Source organism: Vulpes vulpes, chromosome 13, assembly GCF_048418805.1.
Source record: "Vulpes vulpes isolate BD-2025 chromosome 13, VulVul3, whole genome shotgun sequence".
In the NCBI taxonomy this organism is placed as follows: Eukaryota; Metazoa; Chordata; class Mammalia; order Carnivora; family Canidae; genus Vulpes; species Vulpes vulpes.
Window position 1 is genome coordinate 102,030,348 of NC_132792.1, and position 12,396 is coordinate 102,042,743.

Below are 12,396 nucleotides of genomic sequence, written 5' to 3' on the forward strand. Positions count from 1 at the left end.
AAAAAAAAAGTTGGGAAGGGACAAGCACTATGCATGTGGCTATGCCATCTTTTCTCCTTTATTGTGACCTTCCTTTCTGTAACATTTCCAAGATAATGGACACCAATGTTACCCAATCTCAGCTTTTCCTTTCTCACTCAGTGAATAGGGAGTCAGGTTTTCTCTCTCCAGAGATACTGGAAAGTGATAAGCACACACAAATTCTTATGACATAATGGAAGACATAGGACATCTTACTTTCTGCCCCATTCCTTTGTTGTAACATATAATTGATTCCCTGAGGATAAGGTGGTCTGAGCCTTGCTCTACCAGGCTCTCCTGTGACAGTTTTCCAAATTCATCTATTCACAGAAGAATGTATTATGGCAATTGGCCAGGAATATGCTAGGGCTTTTTCCCCAAGTTTGACCAAAGGCCTCTGGTTCATTCTTTCCCTTAATTTCCTTTTTTAATGTTGAACAAATGGGGACAATGTTCTTTAGTTCACAATAAATCTTTGTACTTGACTATTGCGGAGGCAAAATGAAAGAGATTGTTTTGGCAGCAATACAATATGAGTAAAATGAAGAACACCACTTCAAAAATAATAAGAATTCAAAGGGTGCCTGACTGGATTAGTCAGTAGAGCATGTGACTCTTGATTTCAGGGTTGTGAGGTTGTGGCCCATGTTGGGCAAAGAGATTACTTAAAAAAAAAAAAAAAAAACAGTGAACAAAACAAAAAATGAAGTCAATCTGCCCTGAGTACTTTAGCCCTATCTGTTTAGAGATTCTAAGTAAAGTTTTATATTTTTTGTTAATGTGTTTAACATAATTGTCCTATGTAGTTTTAGGATCTCTGGCCTCTCTATCTTGTAAAAATGAATTTTTTTAAAATATTTTTTTCTCTTGCATTTGATCCAGCTATGTGATTGATCTACACTACCTGAGTAGGTCCCAATTTACATCCTCCAGTTGGTCAAGCAATGATGCCCCTGGACCCTTTTATTTTTCTTTATTGAGGTATAGAAGTAAAATTTATAGACCTCAAATGGACACTTCAATAAGTTTTGACAAATATATATACAAATACTATATTGTGTATATATATATATATACTATATTGTATTGTATATATGTATATATACTATATACTATATTGTATTGTATATATACTATATTGTATATACTATATATACTATATTGTACATATATATACGATATATACATAAATGTATATATATATATATATAACACTTATATACATATATATAGGTGTTACCATCATTCAGATCAGATATAGAACATTTCTTTCACCCAAGTCAATACCCATTCCCACACAGAGGCAACCACTGTTATTTTTTTTAATCACAGAATAGTTTGACTTCCTTGTAATTTCATATAAATGGGATCACACACTGCATTGTCATTACACATTACTATCTATTACTGCACCATTTTTTATTTGTTGGACATCATTTTTGCAACATTCCACAGCTTCGTTGTTTAAAACAAGAACTTGTTATCTCACAGTTTCTATAGAATGTAGGCATGGCTTTCTCTGGCTCAGGCACTCTTATAAAGACTGTAGGGTGTTTAGGTGAGATTGCCATCATGTCAAGTCTCCACGGGTATTTCTTAGTGCACTTATGTGAATTTTGGCAGGCTTTCCTTCATGACTGTTTCTTTTTTTTTTCCTTCATGACTGGTAACCAGAGATATCAGTTCCTTGCCACATGGTCCTCTCTAGGGCAGTCCATAACATGGATACCTGGCTTCCCTGAGAACAAGCAAGAAAGATGAGGTAACCAAAATGAATACCACAGTCTTTTGAAATCCAGTATCAGAAGTAAAATTCTTTCACTTCTGCCTAATTTTGTTGGCTATAAGTCACCATGCACACTCTAAAATCAACAGAAGGTGATTATGGCAGGACATGAACACTGGGAAGCAGAGATCTTTGGATGCCATCTTAGAGGCTGACCGTATGCTTTTGTGTCTGGTGTCTTTCATTTATCCTACTAATAATTAGAATAATGACTTGCTTTACTTAAAATATAAAACTTTCACAGACAGGGTGAGAATTTTAGTGTTTCCTTCTCTCTTCGCTAGTTTATATTATCAGAATAAAAGAGTTGATAAGCATTTTGTTTGCTTAATTCAAGTTTATATCCATCCACTTTTGAAAAAGTTTTATCAAATTAAATTATACAAAGCAGATAAAAATAATTAGGTATCAGTAAAACAACTGAAGTGGGTTAATTACTATCATTGAGCCCTCAATTTTGCTTGTAACTTTCTGGATATTCAGGCAAGGTATCATACTTCTGGTTTTGGAATTACATAGCTCTCATCATGCAATAAAAGAAAATTGAAAGTTCATCTATAGTGTTAAATTTCATCTTAACATTGTATTAGCATGTTAAAAGAACCATTAAGTAAAAAAAATGAATCTTGTTTTCAAATATACTTTTTCAAAACATTTAAAACATTTGAATGTGATGTTCCAATATTGAACATCTTCAAATGCAAGCAGCATATATATGTAACTTCTGTCCTATCTCAAATAGGATGACTTTTGAATATAGGGCCATCTCTTTCTACAATATTACGCATTAACACAGGGAGCGCTAGATTATATCAAAGGATCAGCTGGTAGGTCATTCATTTCCTCCTTTCTGAGCAGAGTCAACTTTACAAGGTTTAGTAAGACTTCCTTTAAAGGAAACATGGTAAAATGACTAAACAACAAATGTTAGAATATTACCGTTTTAAATTTCTTTCATAAATGCTGAGACTCAAGAGATGAACTTTGTCTAAATCACAAAAGATGAACTTTGTATAAATTGCCAAAAATATTATGGCAACTTTCCTAAAGCCACTCAGGCTAAGAAAGCAAAAGGGAGCATCCTTAGGAATTCAGTCAGGTGAAGACAAATGGTACAAATCAAAGCATCAAAAGAGTCCCAGCTTTAAGACAGAAATCTGTGTATTTGCCCACGAAAGACATGCAAATAGGGCCACTTACCAGATTCATGTAGGCGTGGAGCTAAAAGCAAATTAATCCAACCACCCTTGTCCTCCCTCTGGTATATAAGCCCACATACCACAGACATTCAAAATACAATCTCCTCAACTTGGAAAACGATTGACGATCAAAGTTTTACTAATGCCAAATTATCATTTCACTCATACTTAACATAGACTCAGACAATTATAATTGGCTATTAAGTATAGTATAACTCCTCATTTTATTGAAGAAACATATATACCCAAAGGAGTTCTATGACTTACTGGAAGATAAGAAGGTTGAGCTAAAACCCCAGAATTTTAGACTTCTATTTTTTTCTCTTAGATAAATGTTATAGAGGTAAATGAGCCAGTTAATCAAAACCAAAATGGTTGAAAGCAATAGTGTTGTTTTCTTTCTTGCTTGCTTAAACCTAAAATGTTTTGGCAGGGTTTAAGTTATTATCATTCTTGGAAGAAATGCTATGTTCAATTAAAACTGGAGAAAACAAAACTGTATGTGCAAGTTAAATCCTGTTCGGGTTTCTAGGAAAATATCCAAATCCTTTTATTTTCCTATAGCTTATTTTCTGAAGCCTTATGTGTAATGAATCATATAGAGCTTTAGAAATATTTTATTATGTAGAAGGTTTTTAAAATGATCTTATTATGATTTCTATATGCATTATGCAAAAAAGGAATTTAAATTAACTGATGTTTATTTTTAAAATCTTGTAAAATGAAACATTAAAATATAATTATTATAATGTAATGATAGATTTATTTTCTTGCTTCAATTCAGTCATTTACTGTGAATATAGTATGTTCATAATAGGCTTAACATTAGTAAGGCTTAGATTTAAGGGTTTTCTTCACAGGTTGGCAAATCTCCAAAACTCCTGAAGCCTATGAGCTTTTTTTTCTCTTCATTTCATTCTATTAATTTCCCCTGATTTTATAAATAATAATATTCATTGTAAAATGGAAACACAGAAACATATCATGAAGAAATATTCTCATCATCCAGGGATTACTGCTCAATATTTTAGTTATATTACATACAGTCTGATATTTAAATGAATTTGAGATTATACTGATCTGGAGAATTACTCTATTTTTCTCACCAGCACTATATTTTATGCCTATTCTTATTTAACTAAATAGTCTTCAAAATAAAATGATTGCATGATATTCCCTTATCATCATTATCATAAAAATAGCAGTAGCTACCATTTATTGATATATTCAGGAGTCAAGCACTAAGATAGGATCTTTATATCTATTTCCTCATTTATTCCTATTTTGTTTCCATTTTTGTGAGTTAGGAATCTGAGACTTCTATGACTTTCCAAGCTTACCCACTTAGTGAGACCAAAACTACAATTTGAATTCATGTCTTGCAGACTATGAAGTCAGTATCCATGAACATTGTATACATTATACTCGATTGTGGTATGTATCACAATAACATATTATAGTTCATTTACTTTCCTGTCATGGAGCATCTGGTTTATTTCCAATTATCCATGTACTTAATTTCACTGAGATAAACATCCTTGCATGCATATAGGATCTTTGCACCATTATCTTACTTCCTTAGGATAAGTTCTTTTTATCTGATTTGACTGGTAATTTTGCATCGAAGCTTGTATGTTGACACCCATCCCTTGCCCTCCACTTCTGGCTTTCTGCACTTCTCATTCCCTATGAGTTCCCTCACGTTTCTGGTTCTTAGAAATTTTACGATTGGCCTGTCCATGGAAACACTCCTTTAACTGAAAACTCTTGACTCTTCCCTCATGTTCCTTTCCTGTTTCATAGGCCCCTTTGAACGTCTCAGCCATGATAGTCACCCTATAAACATTACCTGTCACCCTACCTGACATGCCTTCCACACAACAGCTTAGCACTGCCAAATAGCTGCCACCTCATGGACAGGTCATCAGAAGCATATGTTATTGGCCTCTCTGGTCCTATTTGTCTCTGGAGATTTGCCAATCCCAATTTGTTTTTGGAATATATGCAATATAATTTGGATGCATCTTATTGGCTAGCCACATTTATGTAGCAAAATTAGTTAACTTCTATTTATTCTTCACTAACTGTACTGGTCCCATGATACTTTCTTATGATTGTGTCTCTGGTTCACCTCTGTGTGGTAAGTAAGAGCCATGGAGTAGAGAGTACATTCTGAAATGGTTCCTTTACTGAAAGTGTAGAATTTTACTAATCTGTATTTACTAATCTAAGTGTATATTTTACTAATCTAGTACTAATCTGTACTAATTAGTACAGTTCTATCATCTTGTTTAACGCATCTTATGTGAAGAAGGAAGCTGAAAATGCTTAAGTGTCATAACCTCTAAACCATCACATAGACCCAGTCAATAAATCCCCATCAATGGTTCTCAAATTTCAGAGGATATAAATAAAAGTGGCCTAGAAAACTTACTGAGAAATGAAGGCTTTTATCCTTCTTCCCTGTCATCCTTGTGATTCTGATTTCATAGGGGACCTTTATTTTGACAGACACCACAGGTGATTGGATGGAGACAATCTGTGCACCTATTTCAGCAAACTTGTTCTAATCCTTGTCAACTGCAAAAGAAACAATATTCTGTTCTGTTCTGTCCTCTTTCCTGCATCCTAACATAAGAACTAAAAAAAAAAAAAAAAAAAAAGGCAGCTAGTAGAAACTCCACAGTTTTAAACTCTTAGGTATGCCCAGATTTCCTGTTGGAGCATGAGGGTACAGTCACAAAGGAGCTAAACAGTGGCAAAAAAAATAGCCCTTGACTTCCTTTGCACTGTTGCTACCAACAGAGGGCCACCACTGAGATTCTCCTTAGTCTCATATATACCTGGAACTTAAAACATACCAAATGGGTTTGAAAGTAAGGAGTATGTCCCAAAGCCATGACACAGTCATGGTCCTCTATAAAATAAGATGTGGGTCTTTTTTTCATAAAAGCTCAAAATGTTTTTCATAAGCTCAAAATGTTCTGCTTACTACACTAGCCATATGCAAAGCACTAGTTTCCTTTTCATTTCCTATTTTGTCAGCACTATGTTGTTTTGTTTGACATGAAGACTCTATGCTGTGTGTTTAATTTAAAATGCAGCTGGGTAATGCATTGATTTGCTCTCTTGTAAAAAGTTGAGGAAAAGTGACTTAAGCTGTTCTGTAGCTGTTGGGGTAGTAATGGGCAGGGGATGAGGACAGAGGACCCACCCAGGAAGGAAAAACAAGATCTCACATTTTAAGATTTCAGTTCTTAGACTGAAACCAAGACCCGGGACAGAGGAAATAAAAAGGCATATGAATGATTCCTAAAAGCCAAAAAAACAGAAGCATAGCTGACTTGTTATTTACTAAGTCTAGCCCACCCTTCACTGATTGGGTCCATTCCTTAAAACAACAGGGCAGGCATTTCTGTCTTGTGTTATCTTCAGGCCACATTATCAGCTCACACTGCAATAGATAGAGTCACTGCCTCCCAAACTCATGGCTACATGTGTCTTTTCCTTTCCCCTCAGTTTCCTTCTGGTGGTGCACTTGAGCACCGTGGTGTCCTGTTACAGAATGTTGTCCTGCTCTAACTCCCAGGAAGCTCTTGAGATCTGCATCACTTTTCATGTCTTCTGGTTTCTCAAGATACTTCCAGAGTCTAGGCCTGACTTTCAAGTTTATAGATAATTAACTTGGTTTTGGCAAACCCATAATAATCATTTCTAAAATATGAATGGCTCTTTGTTGCTTTTCCCCAGTGGGGCGGGGTGGTTAGCCCCTTAACAAAATTTATTTTCACTAGTGTTAGAATATGTTGTAATGAGAAGATGGTAAAAAAAAAAAAAAAAAAAAAAAAAAAAAAAAAAAGATTTACATATTGGTCAATGAGTTTCACATTGAGGAAGAAATGGCTTAAAAAAAATTTTTTTTTAATCAAGTAAACTCTACCCCCAATATGGGGCTTGAACTCATGACCCCCAGACCAAGAGTCACATACTCTACTGACTGAGCCAGCTAAGTGCCTTGGAGATAAATGGTTCCTTAGGCAAAGCTGCTGTCTAATCTCAGTCAGGTATCTACATGAATTAATTCATTCATTCATATAACAAACGTATAATACGTCTACTGTTTTATATGCTGAGCATACAGTGGTGAAGATGAACAAGAACAATCAAGGGCTATATTTCAGTGTCGTGTAGCTGGTTCTGAGGTCATGCAATTGTTGGACGTAGGAAGGAATTAACTAACCTGAACCAGAATTTGCCACTCCCACCACCGCAAGGGAGAAGCAGAAGGCATTCCAAAACCTCACCATTTCACTTTTTAAGTAGTGAATGTGAATGTTTGATGGTCTATGTATTCAATGTCCCAATGGTGAAAAAAGAATTCAATGCAGAATCTAATATACATCACATCTCAAATAGAAAATTTATGTCAAGGGACTATTAGTTTGCTAGGAATCAAATAACTTAATTTGTAATCTTCCTCTTTTTTCCTTTGTGATGTGGGCAATACAATTTGACTCACCAGAATGTACCGATGGACCAGAGTTTGATGTGCATACAAATGGGAACACTTTTCCTTGTCTTCAATAAGCTTCCCATATGAAAAGAACACACACACACACACACACGCACATGCACTTATGCATGCATATACACACATGACTATACACCTATAAGTGAAAATTTTGTAAAATTTTGTGTCTAGAGCAATGTGCCCTAGACACATAAATGTCATGTAGCTAGAAGAGATGGTTTTTGAACTAAATCTTTTAAAAAGTCATATTTTTTTCAAGAAAGAAGTGGATAATGAGTAGACACTGCAAAAGCAGGCCTTATTATGAGCAAGGCACAAGACAGAGTATGCGTGTGGGGGGCAAGGGAAGATTGGTATTTGAGTGTGATTTGCATTTCAAATTTATCCTCTAAAATCACAGAAGGCCCTATGCAGGAGAATGCCATGATCATATTTGTTCTTTGGCAACAGGTGAAAGGATGGAAGAGGGAAGAGTTTGGAGGTACAACCACTGTTGGAGCTGAGGGATGCTGAGGATCTGAGCAAGGATACTGTGGAAGAAACATATGAAGAGGAATGGAGGACAATAAAGGTAGGGTACTCATGCTCATGAACACTGGACTTGGGAGTAATGGAAACAACTTGACTCACTAGAATAGTAAAGTTCTTTTGCATCATCTGGAATTTTTTTTATTTGTATTGAGCACTTACCATGTGCCAAGTATCATGTGATGTGTTTTACAAGCATTGGACCATTCCATATTCACAACCACTCAAAACTACATTGTACCACGTCTTGCAGTAAAGTGTGTGGGTGGGAAGAGTACCATCTTGTACCTTGTCATACCAGCACAATCTGTGTTACAAAGGCCTCAGATGGCTGTACTGGGAAGGCATTAAATGACCATATATAAATGAATGAATAAATAAACTTGTATTTAAAATTCTCAGAAAGTTCAGCAGTTGGGGCAACAAACAGAATGTGCTATGCAAACAAGATAAAAAAGGAATTGAATTTTATGATGTCTGCATGGGGGTCTTGGAGCTTCAATTATTCAAGGCAGTTATAAGTATGATGGCTGTAGACACACACACAAAAAATATTGGATTTCCAGTGCGTTGCTGCCTAAGGGGTTGACCAGGGCAAAGTCTGGTGTCAAGACTTCAATGTGGAACCCAAGAAAAGCTGGAGATGGAGACTAAAAGGGAGACCTATAGTCAAAGTCAGATTCTGCACAACACGATCAGGAACAAGATAAAAAAATATCTTTAAGATAGGGGATCCAAAAAATAAAGCAGAAAATGATTTCAGGGATAACCCAAATATAGACTAAATTGAACTAACAATATAGCTCTGTTGCCTTCCACCTGTTGAAGTAGCCCTTCCCATTTCTTAGGGGAAATCTCTCAAGGAGGCAAAATCTGATTACTAGAAATTTTATCTGTTTTTTATTTAAGTCTCAAGACCTATCACACTGATTTGTGGTCTATGGATAAGATGTAGCTTTCTGAATACCAAGAATGAGAGATCTAGAAACAATTATGAGCCATGAAGTTCCCAAAGGCCATCACAGGTAAAATACAAGTCACGCTTCTGGGAAAGATGAATGGGAATATGATGGCAAAATGTCAGCTGTAAGGCACAATGCAACTTGAGACTGAAGCTATGATTATCCCAACTAAGGCATTTTCTTCTCTTATGATAATAATAGCAGCTAATGTATATTGAGTGCTCCTTCTGCACCAATTCTTTCCGTGAATTAACTCTTTTAACTCTGACAACAAAACTATAAAATAGACTTCTACAATCCTTTCAAATATAGATCATTAGTAGAGGAAACTAGACTCAAAGTTAAGTGACTACTCAAATCCCACAATTAGTAAGGGTGGAGTTGGGATTCGCATCAAGGCACTCTCTGGAGTCTTTGTACTTTTAGGGTTACTATGGTGACTGCCAACTGCCTTAAATTCCCTGGCAAGCAACTGCTTGTCTCAGAGACAAGGAATCTCTCTAGCTAGAAGTGAAGCCCAGAAAGGGCATGACAGGAAGAGTCTTAAGAATATATGTTTTATAGGGTTTTAGAATTCGTGCCCATTTTAAGAAGTAGATGTTCTCCTTTCCATCCAATTTAAACTAAATAGTTTCATAGTATTTCAAATTAAGCAATCCTTCTCAGATGCTTCAGAAATCTTTGCAATATATGATCTGAACCACTGGATCTATAAGACCCTGTCATGAGGTAATCATATGAAGAGACATATTCTCAAATTAACAGACATTCTAAAGTAAAGCAAAACAACTTTCAATTATCCTATTTTAGTTGATTTTTGTTAATATGAATCAGGATGTACATGTGACATATTTTAATCATTTAGTATTATAGGAGTGCCTTTTAGGTGGACCACTCTATATGAATTTCATGCTTAAAAGCTATTTTTTATTCAAATGTCTTACAGTCACCCTAGGAAAGGAATTATATTACTATCCCCCATTTTATGATGAAATTTTGAAAAAAACCACACAGACACAGAGAAACTATGTAACCAATATCCCGTAGCATCACAACCTTTAGAATAGCAAAATTATATACATTTGGTGATAACAATGGACCAGTGATCTCTCCACATCAAACTCTAAAATTCTAAAAAATGTAGAACACGATTCTAAAGAACAGACTCATTTCTCAAAGTAAAACAAATGCAATCTTATAAGGTCATAGCAGACACATGATTAACAAACTCACACTAATATTTTAAAACTACTTGATTTACTTTCTCATAGCTAGTAATACACACATTGTGGACATGATTTATTTAAAACTTTGAGAAATAGTATTTTGACCGAACAGTAATAAAACTATTAAAAAGATAAATTGATAATGGAATAATTACCCAATGTTAACCTTTAAAAATAATTGTTACAAGCCAAACTTGTGAATTTTAGATAGGCACATTATTAACAATTGTAACTATCAGAAATACATTTAAAATGTCCATGCAGTTAGTATACATAAAAAATTCATTAGCTGAAATCAGCTGTGAAACATGGTCTGAAATTTGGTTGGCTGTTAAGTTTAATTTTGTCTTATTGTTTCAAAATATAAATAGATTGGCCCATTCTACATTTGTTAAAAACTGTAATCTTAAAATATGAAACAAAAAACTCTGATAGATATGACTAGGCATTTCATCTAAGAAGCTGTAAAATACTTATTCCTGGAGAACTTTCACAATCCCTGTACCTCAAAGCTTATTTCAAAATCATCATTATTTCTCATTTAAAAACTATACCCTTGCATTGAAGATATAAACTGTAAATATGCTATTATATACTAACCACATATGCCAATTTTAAATACCCTTTTGTTAACATAGAATATTGCATCTAATAAAAGCATGACTTATTTTTACATCTTCAATGGCAAAGTTAAAGTTCTTTTATTGAGGAAATAATAAAGCAATGACCAAGATATCTGAAACAACGTCAACATTATAATATTACTCCGATAAACAGAGAATACTACACTTACATAAAACACAAACAGAATCACTCACTTTAGAAGAGAAGAGAGATGGCTTTTTAAAATACTAGACTCAAAATAAAATAAAATAAAATAAAATACTAGACTCTCCAACCCAGGTAGAAATTTAAAAAATAAAGAGAAGAGAAAGATAGTGAGAGAGAGAGAGAGAGAGAGAAGTGTACACACACACACACACACACATATATATAGAGAGAGAGAGAGAAAGAGAGACAGAGAGAGAGAGAGAGAGAGAGAGAGAGAGAGAGGTATCAAAGACCAAAACCATGCAGAAGTAAAAATACATTCTAGCAGTTTTTAAACTTAAATTTTGCTGACAAGAGTGGTTAAGAGAGAAACATAGACTCAGTGCAGGATTTTATATAGAATAAAACATAGAAACTAAACTCTACCAAATGGAATTGTATTAATAGTTAATGCCTGCCTGGGACTCTCTCTTTGCATTAAAAAGAAAGGTAATGTTGTAAGAAGAAAACATTATCAAGAATGCAATATACATTTTATAATGTTTAGGAGAATGGCAGTTTTCAAGCACCACACGATTAATTAGGTAAGTGAAGATAATATTAAAGCAAGTTCTTGACAATTTTCTATTAGGTTATACTTTAAGTAGTGTATGACATACACTTGAATTCATTACATTTTATTGCACTATAAAGTGGTTATTATCATTAGACTCAAATGTAAACAATAATGCAGACTTCCTTAATTTTCCTATCTGTAGGTCTCCTTGGGTGGAAGACACTAATAAATAGCTTTGTAAAACTTGGGAAATTTGGATACATATTTATAGCATTATCTTGTAAACATGCATTTGGCTAAAGAGATCCCATCAAAATAAAGAGGGGAAAACCCAAAACATGACATCTTGTATTTTTTTTTTTAATCTGGCTGGTAATGAAAAAAGTAGTGGTTGGAAGGAGATAAAGTCACTGGGTTTTGTAGATTTATCAGAATACACTCATCTCTTGATGCATGCTTCTGCTAGTGTCCTAAATTTGGGTTCCAAATGATCCAAAAATTCAAGCCCATCTTCTTCTTGTCGTTCACTGCAACAACCTATAGAACCAGCCACGGATCCTTTTCCTTCATAGTTATATGTAAGGACATAGTCTTGAGCATGCTTATGCTTGTCATCTTGATTACACAGTTGCACCTTCTGCCAGGGGAGAAACACAATATATTTTATTATTATTATTTTAAACACCAAAACTTACTAACATAAAAATAATTGCTTTGATTTACCTTTCATTGTTTAATTTTTAATCAGAGTGTGTCCTCTAATGGATTCCTACATATAAAAAATGCACATGATTGGTCTATATCATAAATCATCTC

General features: G+C 34.4%; 1 protein-coding gene across 9 annotated transcripts in view; it reads right to left on the minus strand.

Moving 5' to 3' along the window:
• Nucleotides 1-8,183: 8,183 nt before the first annotated feature.
• Nucleotides 8,184-12,396, minus strand: part of DSC2 (desmocollin 2) — a 36,936-nt gene continuing 32,723 nt past the window's right edge. For 4 of the 9 annotated variants that reach the window (XM_072732115.1, XM_072732117.1, XM_072732121.1 and 1 more), the window contains exons 16-17: nt 12,304-12,349; nt 8,184-12,217 (exon numbers count right to left, since the gene is read on the minus strand). In XM_072732115.1, the coding sequence (XP_072588216.1) occupies nt 12,314-12,349 (36 nt within the window). In that variant the 3' untranslated portion in view covers nt 8,184-12,217; nt 12,304-12,313. The remainder of the gene's footprint in view (nt 12,218-12,303; nt 12,350-12,396) is intronic. The other 5 variants (XM_072732114.1, XM_072732113.1, XM_072732118.1 and 2 more) reach the window with 2 other exon arrangements.